We start from the raw sequence: 19,892 nt of genomic DNA on the forward strand, positions 1-19,892 counted from the left end.
TATGATGTCTGAATGTCAACCTTTTCTGCCTTAATTTTAGTACAACAGTACTCATGTCTGAGCATGTATAGAAAAAAAGCCATTTTGCTTGGTTTTTCTTGTTTGGTGGGTTGTTGTTTTTTGTTGTTTTCTGGAAAAAAACAAACTGAAAGCTTAACAGCATGAAAAACATTCTCCTATCAATGAACATATGAGAACAAATTGGGGATTAACCTTTGGTTCATCTCGGCGAACTCCCATCCGGCCTCTTCTAGGTCGCCTTATCACTTTAGTTGACCGATAGTCAGACTGGCTATCAACCAGTGAGCCCACAGAGTACCTCAGCTCTGCTGATGTGTCAAGGTGAGGCCTAAAAAAGGACCACATCAGTAGACTGAGAAAGTACTAGTAATAACAATAATCCAATGACCTTCAGTCTAGGAACATAGATTCCTTTTTGTAAACAAATAATTACGTATCAAATAATAAATGACAAAACCACATCACAAGAAAGAATTTAAAAGCAAAAACTTGAAAACATACTATGAGAAAACTAAGAAAGAAACTAAACAATTAAAACCTTTGATTTTTCAAAATTAAGAACTTGAATAGTAAAACTCATTGTCCAAAACTTTGGCATGAAAAAACAAGCAGATTTCAGGATAATTAATAGATCTGGCTGTTGAATGTACAATCGTATATATTTTCCTTCCATTACTTTCCTGAATAAATATGCCTGAGGTTACACGTGTTACATATTCATGAATGAGGATATCTATAACACTTTCCTACTGTCTGTACTCTAAATTATGAAAATATTAGTGAACTGCCCTGTGATATGTAATATGGTTTATGAATGAGTCAACTTTATTTGATGATACTGAGATTTGACAGGCTGAAAGAGTTGGGCTTGTTCAGCTTGCAGAAGAGAAGGTTCAGGGGAGACCTTATAACAGTCTTCCAATACCTGAAGGGGTCTTAAAAGAAATCTGAAGAGGGACTTTTTACAAGGGCATGTAGTGACAGGACAGGGGAGAATGGCTTTAAACTGACAGAGGCGAGATTTAGATTAGACACAGGAACAAATTTCTTACTATGAGGGTGGTGAGGTTGTCTGGAGAAGTTGTGGCTGCCCCATGCCTGGCAGTGTTCAAGGCCAAGTTGGATGGGGCTTTGAACAATCTGGTCTAGTGGAAGGTGTTCCTGCCCATGGCAGGGGAGTTGGAACTAGATGATCTTAAGGTCCTTTCCAACCCTAACGATTCTACGATTCTGTGAAGTGCCAAGCATTATCAGTTATCAGAGCAAAGTTCTATTACAGCAAATACTGTATACAGAAAATAAAAACAGTCACTGCCCTAAAGGTAGACCATGTCACCCAAAATTCTGTCCAACCTGGCCTTGAACACTGCCAGGGATGGAGCATTTACCACTTCTTTGGGCAGCCTGTTCCAGTGCCTCACCACCCTCCCAGTAAAGAACTTCTTCCTTATATCTAATCTAAACTTCCCCTGTTTAAATTTGAACCCATTACTCCTTGTCCTATCACTACAGTCCCTGATGAAAAGTCACTCTCTGGCATCCTTGTAGGTCCCCTTCAGATACTGGAAGGCTGCTCTGAGGTCTCCACACAGCCTTGTCTTCTCCAGGCTGAACAGCCCCAACTTTCTCAGCCTGTCTTCATATGGGAGTTGCTCCAGCCGCCTTATCCTTGTGGCCCTCCTCTGGACTTGCTCCAACAGCTCCATGTCCTTATCTTGAGGACACCAGAACTGCACACAGTACCCCAAGTGGGGTCTCATGAGAGTAGAGTAGAGGGGCAGGATCACCTCCTTGGACCTGCTGGTCACGCTTGTGCAATTGTACAGCAAGTTGGCAGGAAAACAGAAACAGCCCAGGTTCCAGTCTCTGGCAGCAGATATTTATCAGCTGACCAACTTCAGTACTCTGCTGAATGAATAAATTCCTGCAAGTACAGAGCTGAATACGGGCTGAAAACAATTAGTATTTAATGCTGACAGCTCCCTATTCCTGAGAGGGCTGGTAGCTTCACAAGCTAAGGTCACAGGAGAAGCATACTGTTTTAGGTGAACTTGCTGAATTCTCAAGACGTTTATACAGTTTATCAAATTCAAACAGCATTTTGACAAGGGCTAATCAGACTTCAATTTACAGGGCACAAGCTAATGATATTCATCTAGCCAACAGGAAAGGCTGCTGTTCACCAAGGATGGCTGCTACAAAGACATTTCTGCTGTTTGTTGCAGCAGTTCAACACTCTGTGTCCTCACAAGCACTCTTGAAAATAGTGTTGTGCGCACCTGTAGTCACACTTACACTCCCAAAGGAACAAAAATTGTAACAGTTATAAACATCACATGGATTTACACTTCTCCATGTGCAGAAAAATATTATTCCAAGAGATAGTAAAAGGTTGAGGGAGAAACCATGTCCAGATAATGAGCAAGATGCCTGAGGAAACAGTGGGCAGACAATAACTGATGTAAGCAAAACAAACAAAAAAAAAAAAAAATCCAACAAGAATAACTTTAGAAGGTTACAGTGCTCTGAATTTAGACTTGGTGTAGGTAGTTAAGGTCTGGCAGCCGGAAGATATCGCGCTGTACGGAAAGAGAGAGCCCCTCTCCTGACATTTCTGATAGCCAATAGCATTTAGCTTAGCTTATGATGTAAGCGGACGGAAGTGACGTCATAAGACCTAAAGCTATATAATGCTATGCTACTTAACAATAAACGCCATTTGCCATCCACCACATTGGTGTCTGCGAGCTGATGGCCCGAGCGGTCTGGGGTTGGTCGCCGTGCCGTTCCTGAACCAGGTCGCCACGCCTTCAGAAGGCAACACTTGGTCCATGAGCTTTTGCTGGCAGGATTTAAAAGTTAACGTGTTTGTTATGAAACCAGAACATGGCACACAATTATCAATAAAGTAACAATTTCATTTTGAAGGGCACTTCTAGACAAGGACTTTCCAGAATTATAAATTAATTTCAGCCATTAGCAGCTATTTTTATGGTATCTGTCTCACTATTGCTTCCATATTGCTTTTCTACTGAGAAGAGGCATAATGTTTGCTGTCCTGTTATATTTTCAGATCTCACTGAATACTGCCTTCATCCTCAGCTGAAGATATAATTGATAGAATAAAAAAATATGATCATAAATATGCTGATCAGTTTCAGCATTAAAGATGACAATTTCAACTTTATTTTTAAGGTCTCCTGGGGGGAAAAAAAAGGTATTTAGATACAAGTTTGAAAACATTCCATAATTTAAAAGACTTTCCTTAATCTTAGTAATATTTCAGTGTATACTCACTGCTATAAGGCCCCGTTTACCTATGAAAAAAGTGAAAAGCAACAGTAATAATCATTGCACAGATTTTACATTTTTAAAGAAATACATGACTGTTTTTACACATGGTCTGAGCACATCCCCATCATAAAGACTTGACATTTATGTTTATGACCTGTTTCAACTCAAAGTGAGGAAAGTTTTGTCATTAAGTATTACCTTGACAGGGTGGGTTCAATTAAAGAACCAGCCCTCAATTTCATTTGATCCAGTTCAGATCTCAGTTTCTCAATTTCTTCAGCAAGTCTTTCCTGGAAACAAGAGTAGTAAGATACACTTACTTGTGATACAAAATGCATTTACTTTATGAGATACTGTTTTCGTAAAGCTAAACAAGGAAGATAAGATACACTGAATGTAACACTGACTATAACAAGAAACAGCAGTGAACTGTTTCAAGTCTCATTATTGCTAATAAGACATATGCATCAAGAGGAAGTTGTATAGCACTACTGCGTTTCTTCTATCTGGAAGTGATGGCAGGAGACGTTTATCCCTGAAACTTTATGTTTTTTTTCTTCTTATACAGCTAGGGTGAGGAAAAGAAGAACCAGCACTGATTTGTGCACTAACTACACTCTCCTTGTCAGGCATAGTTCAGCGTGTGACATGCCATTTGCTCTTTAGAGACCAAGAGTGCATCCTGGCCTTTTTATTTACTGATACCAACACAGACTTAGAGACAACCACATTTTAGGTGAATTGTTAAACTGCAGCTTTAGAGCTCTTGGGAGTTTATGAAACTCCAGTATGAGGCGCTGCTGGCAAAAAATGACTGTGCCACAAAAATAGGATTTTTGGAACCAGCTAACAAAAAGACTATTGGCAGCAACCATTAAGCACTGTTCCCAAGCTGTACAAATAATTATCATCTGTAATAAAATAAAATCAAAGATTTTTTAAAGAAATTAAGAGAGAACATGAGAGACGAAGACGTAACACTGCTCTTACTAGAGTTTCAAATGTTCAGAATTCCAAAACACTAGGAAGGAAAAGGATCCACACTTAAGTAATATCAGATTCAGTAATTCTTATTGCAGTATTTTTACAGTAATTCTTGATCAAATAAAATTACTGAGATGATTTTGTGGTCACTCGTATTTTCTATTTCATTCACTTCCCACCCTTTAGCAAGAATCAATAAATAGAGCAAATAAAAATATCTTTCCAAAAACACTTTTGATAGAAACGTAGATTTTTATACCAGACTTTTCATTTCTGTCAAGATTTGATATATACATTCAAGCCAGAAAACAGACTGAAAAAGAATTAGCCACTGTATTTACTTCCACTATAACACCATTATAACAATAATGTTATGTTGGAGATAAGATTGGAAAAATACCTTATTTACATAGACAAAACTGGTATCCATAATACAGGTTTAGATTCTCCGGCAGTAAAATGACAGAAACTTTTGTTTCAACTGACACAGCTTTAGAAACGTCCTTTTGTTATCTAAGTTGGTGAAGTATGACCCTGATTTTGCAACAGCTGAATCACCTTATAATTGTGGCAGCACAGTACATAAATTTTATTTATCCAAAATACAATTACAACACATTACAAGCTCCTTTTTGGGACTTTAATCTCACTGCCTTTCTACACAGTTATCTAAATGTAAATGAAAATAAAAATTTATTTGAACAGATACTTCTTTTGTTATTTTTCTCAAAGTTCTTGATTTTGGATGTCATATGATGTAATTATATTAATGTCAAATGGAGCTATGTTTATTAAATTCTATACAATCACTTTTAAATTAATTTGAGACATTGCAAAATGACTTCAGTGAATCCGAATGAAGACACATTTGTGTACCCTACTGCACTCAAGGCAAGTACAACTTCAAAATAAAGTCCTAACCTTTGGGATTGGAACAAATATTTAGAATTAATTTGACTGATTCACTAAACAGTATCAGGGGTTAATTTGTAATAAAATTAATATAGCCCCTTTCAGCTATATTTAGCATAACACCACTGCACCTGTTCAGAAGAATTGCATCAAATCAAGCAATTACATTCTTCTCCATGAAAGTGTAACCAGTTATGCATACATCTCCATTTTCAGAATTAAAACTGATAGAACAAAAATTCCAGAGCCAGTGAAATCAATATGAATTTTTGTATTGACTTCCTGAGGCTAGAATCTCAACCATGAATTTAGCTCAGAACAATTGTTAGAGAGCCTCAAAGGCTAGTTAGGGCATCTGAGCGATTAAAGGAGTTATCGATGTCAGGAAGATTTTACATGCTAGCTGGACAATTAACATACCACATAAATATATCCAAATAATACATAACTTTTGATAAAAACAGATAAAATCACAGTATTTTATAGTACCTTGTCATGTAAAGACTCTTCCAGATTTTTCCTGAAACTTTCAGATTCTTGAATCAAAACATTCTACAAATAAAAATAAAAAGAAAAAACACCAAAAAAGAGAAAAATTAGAGCTACATTAAATATCAGATATCACTATACATGTGTAGCCTCCATGTAGAAGGTAGCAAAGTCATCAAATTTCATATTCACTGGACTTTAAAATTAAAATCCTTAAATGCCTCAGTTTGAGTATATATATGAGATTTTAAACTCTGGAAATAAGCCAGATACATAGGATCATGTTTTTTTCAAGAACAGCAAAAGCTTTGCATCTTCCTTGAACTTCCTTGAATATTCAGCATATCCAGTTCACAGGAGTTCTGGAAAGATGCTTGAGCACACTCTTGAATTAATTGTCGAATGTGTAAGTTAGACCATATTTGTGGTAATATTTGGTAATATAAAAATCAGCATCATGCCTCCATCCTGATAAAAGCAGAATATGCTTCATAGTGGAGAAGCTTTATTAAACTGAACTTTCTACTGCTCTTTGCACTGTACCTTTTCTTCAAGTGCTGCCATTCTTTCTTTTAAATGCAGCTGCAGACGCTCATTGGATTCTGTCAAAAGTCTGTCTACGGTATCCGATAATCTTTTGTTGTGCTCCTCATTCATTTTTTCTCTTTGCCTTGCCTTTAATGTAGAATAGAAGAGACAGATTAGTAATTAACCATTATAGAGTTGTATCATTAAAAAATAATAGAAAAAATTATGGTAACTGTAGACATTTAAAGAAATTAAACAGGAAACGTAATTACAGTTACTGATTAATGCACATTAATTTTTCTATCAGCAGAATACTTTGAATGCTGTGACTAGATGTAAACTAGTGCATTAAGATGGTTAAATAAAGTGGGAAGATGCTGCCATCACTGTTAGCAATAAAACATCAGTAAATAGATTTGTGTGCTGGAGTGAATAATGTAATGCTATTTTGACAAATTAAACCAAGAAAAGTGGACAGAAATTGTCTGCAATACACATACTCTTTGAAGTTCCTGATTCTTCTCTTCAAGTTGAGCTTCTAAGTGTCTCATACGTTCCTCAATATTTCCATGTCTTTCTTCTGCCTGTAAAAAACATAGAAAGACTCTTTCTGTAATTTAAGTGGCTTCGTAAGTTTTCATCTCAGTAAAGTTTAAACAAAACATAAAGCAAGCTACTACTAACTGCAAACTTAGTTTTCCAAAAAGAAACTTTATTTAAACAGGCAGCTGAACAGCATTGCTTGAAATGTGTCAGCTACAAAGGCCTGTTACATCCAAGCATCAGCAAAACATTGGAGTTATTTATGAGCAATGAAATCAGCCAAATGTAACATGCAGACTGTGCATGGTTTGAACACAAACCTGCCATCGTAAAATTGTAAGCTCCTGAAGCACTGAACTGCACGATGGTTGATTATCAATAAAAATAAAATAAAATAAGTTAAAGAAAATGAAAACAAATCAGATGGATTCTATTTAGCAATAGAAAGTAAAGTCCAGTAGGACTACCTTCCTACGTATGGAGATCATTTCTTGTAGTTTAGCTTCCATAACATATTGATAATCATCAGATGAGGTAGAAGAGGTTGGATCAGACTAACAAGTCAAGGAAAAGGAGAGGGACAAAATTGAAAAATCAGAACTAAAGACACTGACACTGAACAGAACACAGCACAGAATGCTTAAAAGAAAAGTGTGACTGAAAATTTAATACTTTGAACTGACAGATTTTTACGTGGAATAAACTACACTGATACTTGGTGAATATGATGCAGTTGATGTGGAGAAACTGAAAATAATGGAATGCTAAAAAAGCTATCAACCTACACATGGAGGTTCAAGGTTAGTGATGGCTGGCTGATGACATATTACTACAGAGTGAATTCAAAGCAATAGTGTCTAATCTAATGGGTTATTTTTTAATTATGTCAAACTAAAAACCAGGACTCTGTGAGGCCAATGTCAGAAAGTCCTTTATAATTCTTCTATCATTTTCTAGGAATGAAAACAATGCATAAATACTAAATTAATGGTTGGTCAGTTACCGAACTGAGCAATGTTATGGCACATTCCCTAATTTTTAGAGAACAGAAAGAACATCAAAAGAGACAAGGCTCAGGCTTTAGTATTCCATTTTAGAATACATTACATAAGCTCTTTCATCCAAATAAACAATATAGTTTTCAACCCTTTGAAAGGATCCACCCTGGTGGATCTCTTTGGAAGATCAAGGTCACCAGATAAAAGAAGAACCTATAAATAAAAATTCATTAACAGGAATGAAAAGTCATTACCGAGTATAGAAATGGTAATCTATCCAAAGATTCATTACTATTTCTGACACAAGTTGACCTTAATTAGGTCATGTGTTGCAAAACATGAATATTCATGTTACTGTCATATCAAACAAGTCTATGTTATTATTCAAAATGAAAAAAAGAAGCATCCTTAAGGAAAGGGAAACGCTATATTGGATTTGTTGCTATGGAAACAGGAATGTGCATAAGGCGTATAGACAGTGCTGATGATGACTTTGAGTTGTGAGCTCACTCTTGTCAAATGCTATTTCACTCTGTCATTTACCCTCTCTCAAAAAGAGATCCTGAACTCCATCTTTAAATGAGCGAACTTTAATATGTACAACAAATTAATTTTACAACTTTATTTTTTTTAATAAGACTGTGTTTCATAATCTTGTCTTCTAATGATTTATCAAAATAATTAGGAATAAATACCAAAGTAATTCTAGATGTACATTATAACTTAAAATTACCCATAACTTAAACTCAGTAGGATTATCAGGACCGAAAGATCAGACAGAAAATAAGCTTGTGATCTAGAGATTTAACATAAACTGCAGCTTTTGATATGAAGATATCCACATAAGAAAATCCTTGAGAAGCCAGTCTAGTGAGCTACATAATTTACATTTATTTTTACTCTAAAAGAACAAAATTATTTTATAACTGAGACATTAAACAACCATGGTTGCACTGCCTCAATACCTACCCTGGACTCTAATGCTGTTTAGGGATTTCAACCACTAGTTATGTGCCAAATGCCTGAGCAGCCGCTGCTCACTGCCCTTTATGCTGAGGAAGGCCCCAACCAAGGTCTCAGAGAGACCCTTCTAGACAAAAAGACCTAGTAATTCATCTGTTTCCTAAGGAATTTGCAAATGCCTCCTGCACAGACTTCTCCAGGCCATACTGTTAGGACTGACACGCCTGTAGCAGTTGCACTCATTTGCACTGGAATAGGCTCTCTGAGAGACTTGGGAGCCTACCATAAAAATATTGAATGTCTCCATCCCTGCCTTGTGGTTTGAGGCATGAGACAGAGGCTGAGACAGCAGTGTTAGTCATGTTCCCTTAGCAGAGTTTCAGATACACGAGGCAGAAAGGACAGCTGCGGACTCTGATGATCATAAACAGAAGTTGGATTTCTTCTGACTTGCTTTGCTAAAAGTTAATTGAGTTCAAAACTTTCTGAAGTGGAACTTGCTTGACTACTTGCTTGGCAGACCTTACCCTCCATTCTTTTCAATATGACTTGCATGTCTGGTCTCTAGTACTCTGTACACGAGGATTAATAAGACACATGGTGCAGTATTCAGCAACTATCACTTACACTGTTTAGCCAGCACATTCAGATATAAATAGATTTGTGAAATTGTGCATCTCAGACTGCATTAAAAATATATGGACAAAACCTAACAATGTCTGACCCCTATAGATAGCAGCATGAGTCTTAATGCTCACTTTGCACTCTGTATGCTATGAAATAGCAAAGAAATAGCCAGTATAAGCCAGCAACAGACAGGAGAATTTTGCTTTGAGGGAATACCAAAGCAGCTTGTATTTCTGATCTCAAACCCTGTTAAAACTCTGCTGCTGCACCTGCTGCTAATACTCCCACAAAAAAGATGCTGCTTTTACATCATCTGTTACTATTGGCACTGCATATTTTTCAGGTCTTTGCATCTTAGTCGAAAAAAAAAAGTCCAGTTTCAGATGCAGAAAACACCTGTACAGTACTGGTGCTGTAATTTTTCTTCTTTGTGCTGATCTGCAGGAGAAATCTAAACTTTTCTAATGGTACAAGCCAATTTCCACAGTTTTGAGACGTGGACTTTTGAACACCTGCCGTCTCCAGATTTTCTACTGGCTTCTTATGGCACACTCTTTTGGCTATCCACTGAATGAGTTATTGAAGAGGAAAGAATGCATTATTGAATTGAGCTGTGCAACTGAAGGAGAAAACAGGTGACCATGACGCCTGAGCCACAACAGCTCACACAGTTATCAGCTATTTGTTCACATGCTCACTTCTAACCTGTTGAAATGTGACAAAATGTGCTGGCTTAAGTCAACCCTTTCTCTGAAACCCAACCTTTCAGTCACTAGATATCCACACATTCTCGCTACTCTTTCTTGTTCTCACTACTTTCTACACCTTGCAGGTTTAGTAAGCAACACCTTCCATTCAGTTCTGCTTCTTTCATTTCTTCCTCCTATCAGGACAAAGTCTTCTATGGAAAGGGAAGCACAAGAAGAGGGGTGGCTTGAAATGAAGGTTATGTGTTGTAAACGTGGAGTTTTCTTAGGCTTCTCTCCCCACAGAAGATTTTTTTTTTTTCTCCAGAAGAGGATTTATCAACTTTTTCTCCATGTAACACATCATCTTCTCTCTATTCCTTGTTCTCATTGAGGTTTCTGTCTTAACCACATCCATTTCTCACAAGAGAAACTTTATTGCATCCTTTCCATTGCAGACCTTTTCTTTTCACTTTCTTGCAACTTCTTCCCTACTAATGCAAACCAGATCCCCACGATGTCACAAAAGAAGCACTGTGTCCCACTTGCCTCCAACTTTCAAGTCATTCTATATGACCTTTAAAATTATCTGAAGGTGTTACTATGCTAAATGTGGTTTATTATGATTATGGTTTCCTCTTCGCCATCTCAGGGCTTCTCTAAAACAGCTAAAAAGCACTGTTGGTATTTCTGGTAACCTGCATACAGGAATGATGAAGTAAAATGCTGACTGCTGGCTTGTGATCAGAGAAGTGACATGGTACCTCTGCTGCACAAGCACCTGAAGGGGAGAGTGACTACTAGTGGGAGTGAGTGAATGGAAGTAGGTGGATGCTGGTTGTCTCTACTAGACGCCTCCCTGAATACAGGCGAGGAGAAACCATGTTTGACACACTAACCATTTGAAGATTCCGGATGCTCCAATGTCTCTCCTTTCTCAGGAAAATAAACATCTTACAGGATAAAGAAAGGTTTAGTTAATATTGGAGTGAGGTTCTTTCTACTACCAACTGCCTCTTCTCCTGGGCAGGCAAACAGGCCAATACTGTGAGAGTGATTACAAGGTGGCTCAATGAGTCATGGCAATCTAAATCTTGGGATACATGCCGAGAGCTGTGCTACTTGTCATGACCAGACAGATACCAGTGCAAAGGCCAGGCAGGACAGCACAGTACATGGGATCATGCTGTTCCAGGTTAGTCTGCCACAGGCTGACTAACCCTCCAGTTGCTCACCCAATGGGCAGAACACGGTGAAAACAAAGCCAAAGAAAAGTTCAAACGATTCAGGTAAATTTATGGGTACTTATCTGAGTTCACTGTACAGTCCAAACTTTTGGAACTTCACTCCTTATGAACTAGTTTGGGCATGGAAAAGTAGCAAAAGACATTCACTAGCCCATATATATATATATATATAAAAAAAGAAAAACAACTCTCTTTAAAACTGACGTCATAGAAGGATCTCATTCTATATCCTTCTTTTGCAGAATCCCAACCCAGATTTATTGTGAGGAAAAGCATAATAAAGTGAATGCAGAATTGTAACATGCATATTTTAAACTTGAAGGGAAAATATAATTAAAAAAATAAAAATCACATCCAAATCCAGAACACATTTGTTCTGTTTTATCTCCACAGGTAAATAGTTAGTCTTACATTTTACTCACAGTGAAACAGTCATGGTTTCAAGTTATCCCATACTACTTCCCTTTAGAAAATCATGTAAAACATATTAGGCTTAACTCACCTCTTTCATTTGATTGTAACCCCATTAATCTCAGAGAAGCCACTTTCATTGAGGTAGTACAAAAGAAAGGAGGATCAGTTTTAACTTCTTTGCAGTGCAGAAAGACTAGCTGGTTCAGGAGGCTCATCTTTTATCTAGTATACATGGACATTGCGGTGATCGCAGCTCAGGTAGGCAGAATTAAAGTAGTCTGAAGCCAGCTAATTTGAGCCCTACTGACAATATGTATGCTGGCACAAAGGCAAAATTAATTAAGCATCATTCAGTCCCTTAAGTAGGTCTTGCAGCTTTCATTGAACAGCTAGTATGGTAACAGTATCCCAGCTAGCTCTTTTAAAACTACTTAAGTAAGCTGCAGTGATTACAGCGTTGTCCTTGGTTCTGAGCTCCATTTATGTGATCCATGAAAACTACTGGACTTTAAACTTCAGAGCTGTCAAACCAGCATTTTAATAAGCTCTGCAGTTTGCAAAGATGTTGTATACAAGATATATAAAATACAGGCTTATTTGGCCTATTGGCCAAATTCTGACATAAATCTTCATGTCATGTATTCCAAGAAGACACAATTTTAAATTAAATAATATCTTCAGTTTTTCACGTAATCACAGAGAAATGAACAGAACTGGCATTACCAGTCTAATATACCACTTAGCTTCCCGCTTTGCAAAATCTTTGATAAAGTACATCAAAGCGAAATGGAGTGGAGTGTCAGCTCTGTTCACAGCTCTCTAACCACATCCTATGAAATAATGCAAGACAAACAGAGATGTATACTGCAGCTTTATGGTCACAGTAACAACAGTATCTCATGGAAGTCCCTGAGTGCTCTGCATGGTTGAAATGGGATTTCTTCTTACAATATTTGTCATTAACATATGTTGAAGGAAAAATGCAGTTGCAAGACAAGACATGCTTGAGACTGCAAAATACTTACTGGTGCCTAATTGCTGGAGAAATTATTCAGGAAAAATCCTCTTAAAATAGAAAACAATATTTTTAAGCTACTGAGGGTATTAGAATATGTGATTATTTGTTGAATCAGAGACAACTGAAAAAAAAAAGTTAAAATGCCAAGGGATTGCTCTTATATGCACCTGAGTTTTTATTAAAACACAGTGATATTTGTTTGGTATTTCATGTAGCTCTCTTTTTGCTGACTCTTCTTTTTTCCCCCCATTTTCAGTCTCTCTTTCAGATTCCCACCCATTCATACAAACCTAAGGCAGACAGCACGTAATCTTGACTACTGAATAATGATCTTGCCTTAATAAAATGATAAAAATCCCCCAACCCAAATGTCCCATAGGCCTCTCTTTCTTTCTCCTTCTTCACTAAATTCCTTAAAAATCAGACATTATTAATGAGCTGTTCAGCACTTAAGGTTTCACTAAAAATGGAAAAACACGAGAATTTAAAATAATCCATCAAATTTAAAAACAGCTAGGCACATAAATAGCTAGAAATATTCCTTGGCAATAGAGAAAAGAACACTTAAATTAATCAGAGTGATATGTAATACAATCTCTTAAATGCATTTTTCTCCACTTGTCTGATTTTAGGGGATGAAGAATAAACATATTAGTATTGTATGTCTTTATGAAGCTGATAATACCCAAGCCATTGTATTAAGTACATGCCCACCTGTAAGTATTAGAGGCCAAATATGAAAACTACACTATTGAATTTCTTTTTTCTTATTTTTTCTGCAAGAAAGCTGCCACATAACAAAGTTATTGGGAAAAAAAAAAAACCAGTTTGAAGTCCATTTAGGATTTCACATTTGTCTTTGCAGATATATGATACAGAGAATCATTCAAAACAAACCTTGTAAGTATGTACTGCAAGTTCTTTTCATTTGTGTTGTACAAATGATCCCAGCTGCCACTAGGATTTGATTGTATAGCACTTATTGGAATGGAAATAATTGTTGTTTCACATACATGGTGTATGAAAACATCCAGAAGAACTAAGTAAGTGTAGGAATGGGACTTCCCCCCACCCGCTTAAATTAGAAACTCTTATGCAGTAAAGTGAATCCTCCTAGGATAAGCAATACTCACATGTATTGGAAATATAGGACTTCTTTCTAATTATAGTCTAGCTTATAGATAACTATTTTTCCTATTACCAAAATGCTAAGAATTACAAACACAGCATTGAGACCATTCCTGATTAAACTTGTGGCACATACTTATGGGGAAACATTTCCTTATTTCAAATTAGCTTGATAGTAATTTTGTTTTGTCCTTGAGGCAAGGAATCAGGATGCAAATCATAGAATCATAGAATCATAGAATCATAGAATCGTAAGGGTTGGAAAGGACCTTAAGATCATCTAGTTCCAACCCCCCTGCCATGGGCAGGGACACCTTGCCCTAAACCATGTGGCTCAAGGCTCTGTCCAACCTGGCCTTGAACACCGCCAGGGATGGAGCATCCACAACCTCCCTGGGCAACCCATTCCAGTGCTTCACCACCCTCACTGTAAAGAACTTCTTCCTTATATCTAATCTAAACTTCCTCTGTTTAAGTTTGAACCCATTACCCCTTGTCCTACCACTACAGTCCCTAAGGAAGAGTCCCTCCCCAGCATCCTTGTAGACCCCCTTCAGATACTGGAAGGCTGCTATGAGGTCACCACGCAGCCTTCTCTTCTCCAGGCTGAACAGCCCCAACTTTCTCAGCCTGTCTTCATATGGGAGGTGCTCCAGCCCTCTTATCATCCTCGTGGCCCTCCTCTGGACTCGCTCCAACAGCTCCATGTCCTTTTTATGTTGAGGACACCAGAACTGTACGCAGTACTCCAAGTGGGGTCTCACAAGAGCAGAGTAGAGGGGCAATGTTAATCAACATTAAACAATGGGGCTTCTGAATTGAATCTATTTCTCAGGGCAGTACCTTGGTCAGAGCTGCAATTCTCTGAGCCAGTTCAGCCTCCACTTCAGGTAAGGTTTCAGCCTTCCTCATCGTCTGCTGCAGCTTCTGCTCCGCTAGCTCTAGACGCTCTTGCAGCTGCCTGTTTTTGTCTTCCAACTGAAGGCCAAAGACAGGTAAACAGGCATAAAAAAAATAACCAGAATTAAGATTTTCATTCAGTTTCTTAGGTACCAGGGAAGCAATCAAAACTCACTACGTAGGCATAGATACTCCACAACCTGGGAGAGCTCTCTGGAGAGTTATCATCTCTAGCATGGAAGAGTGTAGGCTGCCAGTTTCACTAACGATGAGTGATCTGAGGCTCAAAGATCATATGAAGGTGGAAAAAAGTTGTAAAATTGCACTAATGAAGACAAACAAGGCGGCCCTCTGATCGATGGGTTGTTAATCTGAGCAAAATGAATGTATCGGTGCCAGTAAAATCAGAACTTTCTAAATAGAAATACTGAGTCCATCTCACAGAAAAGTGTATGTATGAGCTAAAATGGGAAAGAAGTATAATTCCAAAAGGAGAGAATTCCCAGCAAAGTTTCTGAACAAATTCTCAAATGCAATTTTCTGAACAAATGCCAATCATATATTAGGAAATGTTAAACTGAAATTTCACTCATGATCATAACCTAGCTGCTATTGGTTTCAGTTGTCAGTGATATTGTTCATTGTGAACCTACAATCAAGTCTCATTTTACAGAGGTGAAACTAATTAATCTGTGATAATCATTAAAGAGAAAAAGGAGGACTTCTGATAACTTTTGCAGTAATTTCTGGCCTACTGAGAAACACCACATGATTAAGATTTTTTTCAATGGCTTGATAAGTGTTTCCTACTTTCCTGTTCATTCCAGATAATAGAAGTCAAAATGAAAAACAAGTGTGCTTTTACAATCTTTTTTAATCCTTTAAAAGCATGAAAAGGCGGGCTTTTCACTTCGCTATGCTGCAAATCATCTTTAAGTCTGCCTGTATGTATTCTAAGCCTGGTTCTATTGATCACTGCTTTGAGTGGGTAGACTTCTGCAGCACAGCATGACTTACATTGGCAGCAATAAAACAGAGTTTTAGTTTTGATTCTTTAACTTCCCTGATGACGTAGTCACGTAAACTTATTTACACACATACAGAGGGATGTATGCATCTGTGTGTAAATATATCTGCATACAATCAAGAAGCAGACATTATCAGATCATACAGGCTTATTTCCCATATAATATTTTATGCTGTTTGAAGACAAGATAGGTGGGGAAAAAAAAAAAAAAGAAGAAATCTGATACTGAGGCTGAGGAGAAATTTAATCTTTTACAATTTGAATTATATTAATTTCATGCTAGCTTTCAGTTCACATTGTATTCTTCAAATTACAAACAGTGTTTTCTGTTTACTTTACACTTCAGCTTTTGAATCACTGTGGAAACAAAGTACCACATGAGAATACTGCACAATCATGTTTTTTATCTTACACTCCTTTTTTTAATATGTAGAAATCATTAGAATATATTGTATGCAAATTTTGATCTTTCCTGCAGAAGATAATTTCTTTTGCTTATACTATTTTTTGATTTCGTTTGGGTTTTTTTGGTAGATAAAATTCAGAAAATTGTTAGGTAAGAAGCAAAGATGATTCTTTACTTAGGGAATATGACTGTGCATTTATGCAAGACTCTACCAGAACACACAGTTATTTCCCAGTGTTGAATGTGCACGGTGACATGTAGTCACAGTTGTAGAAGCCGATATGAAGCTTAGAGATGCTGAACAATATTTTTTTAGATAAACTAATCTGTTGATTAAAAAATGAATATATTAAACTAATGTAAACCTCCCACCTTCCCCCTTTTTAGCATTAATATTCACTATATATGAAGAAACCAACTGAGTAATGAATATACTGCACCTGACGGAGGATGGCTTCCTTGTTTGCCAGTTCATTTTCTAGCTTATCGTTCATGTCATGTATGGAGGTGGATTCTCTCTGAGCACTGAGGTAGCGCTTCTCCAGAGTGGTTATTCTTTCTTCCATATCTTCCTTTTGTGCCATTGCCTAATGTGACCAAAAAAACCCACAAAAAACATGCAATTAAAATGCTACATCATTTTATACCAGTTTAATTTTCACTAGATGCTAACAGTAGACTGGGATGTAAGGTATGCTCAGAAGTAATTTTTCTGTTTTAAAGAGAATTTATATCCTTTGGGATTTCTTATTACTATGATATTTAAAGTGGTACCTGTTGAGTAGAGCAAACAGAAACAACACTCATTTTTTGTATATTTTTCTAGTTTCTGTATTTTTCGATGCAAAAAAACATAGCAAATGCAGCTCACATTTACTTGTGTGCTTCTTAAACAACATAAGGCTTGATCAGAAAATAGAAAAACTGATATAGGTACATAACAGTAGAAACAGTGCAATGATGTGGGGGAAAATTGTATATGCACATTCCTGGGTGCTGCTAAAATTTTAATTTCACAATGCTAAAATAGAAGACAATGATCCACACATATTGAGAACAACTACGTAAGATATTCCAGAGAGTACTAAGGAATACTGCAAATTTAAAGAGGAGGAAAGAAAAGGAAAATTCATTATTACATTTCCATTCATTCAGAGAACGGAAGAGCATATTATAACAGAGGTAACAGAGTTAACGCACATGAGTAAATGTTATAATTGATTATATAACTAACACGATTTTATAAAACCACCGAGGAGTTTTAAAAATTTACTTTAGACTATCTATATGACCAGCATCTCTATCTAACAGAGTTCATCTTGAAAAATTGAAATAGCTGAAATCTGACCAGAATGCACTCTAGTTACACTAAATCCCAAAGGAGCTGGCCTTTCTCCTATTCAAGTTGCACACACACACCCCCCCACTTTTATGAGCAGGGATTTTATAAAGAGATTTCTAGTACTATTGCTTAATGTAAATTTTGTGTTTCCAATGTACAAGTGCTTTTGCCAGTGCTCACCTTTTGCTGCCCATGTTCATTGGCCTCTACCAGTTTGTAACGGGTAACACAGGAACAACAGTCAAGAAATAGGAGGCGAGTGCAGTGAACTCCTTACCTCTCTAATGTCTCTCTGATATTTACTGTTCATTTCCTCTGTTTTAATGAGTTCTTTTCTGGCAGTCTCTGCTTCCTGCTCTACCTCTCCCACACGGGAAGACAGTGCAGCCAAACGCTCCTTCATTTGTGCCATTTCATAGTTTTGTTTTTCCAGTAGTTCCTGAAGTTCAACAACTTGACTGGCTTCATCATTGGAGTCTATGGAGCCATTGGATAGGCGCTGTTGACAGAGAAGTGACATAATTTATTAATTATCTTTTAACATAGGATTTATGCAAAGAATATCTAAAACAAAGATTAAAGATTACACAAGCAACTAGGGAGAGAAAATCAAAATAATTTTCATGCTAAGTAAGACAGGTGTAGTTATGAAAAAATTGGAAAAATATTCGTATTCATTCGTACCAAGGGATTCTAGAATGTAACATCTCATAGATGTAAACGTCTGTAATAAGAGTACTATATAAAAATAACTTCAGTTTGACATTACAACAATGTTTGGTTTAGTTTGACAGTTGCAACAATACTACTCCTAAAAAGCATCAAATTGCATGCATACATCTTGGCTAAAGTTACACAGTGTTTAAACTTAATCAAAGCCTATTTAATTTGCAAAAGTAGGCCACACTGCAGGCAGGAAGCAACACTAATAAAGCACAGATTCACTGTACCAAGAACTGCTTAGTGTCTGCACAACATATTGGTTAGGTGTACATTACAAACAAGTTCTGCTGTAGTAATTTGTATGCTGCTGAAAGCCTTGGTATGAATATAGTTACAAAGAAAGAAAAAAAACCAACCCTAATACAAAAGTCCAACACTCATGTTGCACTGTGTCCTGGGTTCAGCTACAGCAGTCATTTTTCTCCTGCTTAGTAGCTGGTGCAGTGCTGTGTTTTTTAACTTTCAGCCTGGGAACAACGCTGATAACACCGATGTTTTTAGTTGTTGCTAAGTAATGTTTATTCCAACCAAGGACTTTCTCAGTCTCATGCTTTGCCAGGGAGGAGGGGAAGCCGGGAGGAAGCAGAGACAGGACACCTGACCCAAACTAGCCAAAGGGGTATTCCATACCACAGCACGTCATGCCCAGTATATAAACCGGGGGGAGTTACCCGGAAGGCCCAGATCACTGCTCGGGTCGGGCTGGGTTAGTACTTGGATGGGAGACCGCCTGGGAATCCCGGGTGCTGTAGGCTTTTTAACACAAAACCACTACTGCTACCACCAATGATAATAACGATTAGTGAAATAGCAAGGGGAGAGGATACAATTGCTCACCACCCGCCGACCGATATTATGCACTATGGGAACAAATTGTTTCACTCTAACTGTCATTTTAAATATGCATTTCAAAGAACATCATACAGGAGTACTGGTCCCAAAATGCACTTAGATGGTAGGGAGCAATGTATATATGAAATATTCCTAGCAAGTTCTGAGAGGAAAACAAGCTTGCTTTCATTAGCACTTCTGTATTATTATCATCAAAATATATTTACACAGGAATCTTCTAGAAAATTCAATGAGCTTTACTTTGCTTATTGGCTTTAACAACATCCTTTCCCCAATCAGCCATAAAATGAACTCAGATTAAGACCACCTGCCCCTCTGTGGATCATCGAATAAAGCTATTTTACTCTAAAAATTCATTATATCAAATAACTCAGTTCCAAAACTGCTTTCTTTATACTAGTTAATTATATTATTTTGACATTTTACGTTAGCTGCTGAATCATCATGGATCTACATTCAGGACACCATGATAAAATGATAATAGCAATTGAAAAACTTATTCACACTCAGTTTGTTGTTTGGAAAGTGTTCAGTTAGGCTACTTAAAATCCCATTGTACTGCAGCAGTCAGATATGTACACAAAATAGTACTCAAGCAGGACAAAACATTATAACCATCATACTTTATTCCACTGTGCAAATTTGAGATAACTTTTTTTAATCTATGATAATTATAATCTGGTTTACAGTTTTAATCTCATACAGCAATTTTAGCAGTTGTCACAGATAAACAAATTCTATCTATCTTGCATTGAATTTACCCTACAGCTCTCTAAATAGTGGTCCAGGA

General features: G+C 37.1%; 1 protein-coding gene across 9 annotated transcripts in view; it reads right to left on the minus strand.

Annotated features, from left to right (window-relative positions):
* The window catches only part of PPFIA2 (PTPRF interacting protein alpha 2), a 317,029-nt gene that overhangs the window by 48,377 nt on the left and 248,760 nt on the right, over positions 1–19,892 (minus strand). For all 9 annotated transcript variants that reach the window (XM_030479349.1, XM_030479347.1, XM_030479355.1 and 6 more), the window contains 8 exons: positions 17,805–18,026; positions 16,626–16,772; positions 14,696–14,830; positions 6,729–6,812; positions 6,244–6,375; positions 5,701–5,763; positions 3,514–3,605; positions 214–349 (listed from right to left, as the gene is read on the minus strand). In XM_030479349.1, coding sequence (XP_030335209.1) covers positions 214–349; positions 3,514–3,605; positions 5,701–5,763; positions 6,244–6,375; positions 6,729–6,812; positions 14,696–14,830; positions 16,626–16,772; positions 17,805–18,026 — 1,011 coding nt within the window. The remainder of the gene's footprint in view (positions 1–213; positions 350–3,513; positions 3,606–5,700; positions 5,764–6,243; positions 6,376–6,728; positions 6,813–14,695; positions 14,831–16,625; positions 16,773–17,804; positions 18,027–19,892) is intronic.

The sequence above is a fragment of the Strigops habroptila genome, chromosome 3, assembly GCF_004027225.2.
Source record: "Strigops habroptila isolate Jane chromosome 3, bStrHab1.2.pri, whole genome shotgun sequence".
Lineage (NCBI taxonomy): Eukaryota > Metazoa > Chordata > Aves > Psittaciformes > Psittacidae > Strigops > Strigops habroptila.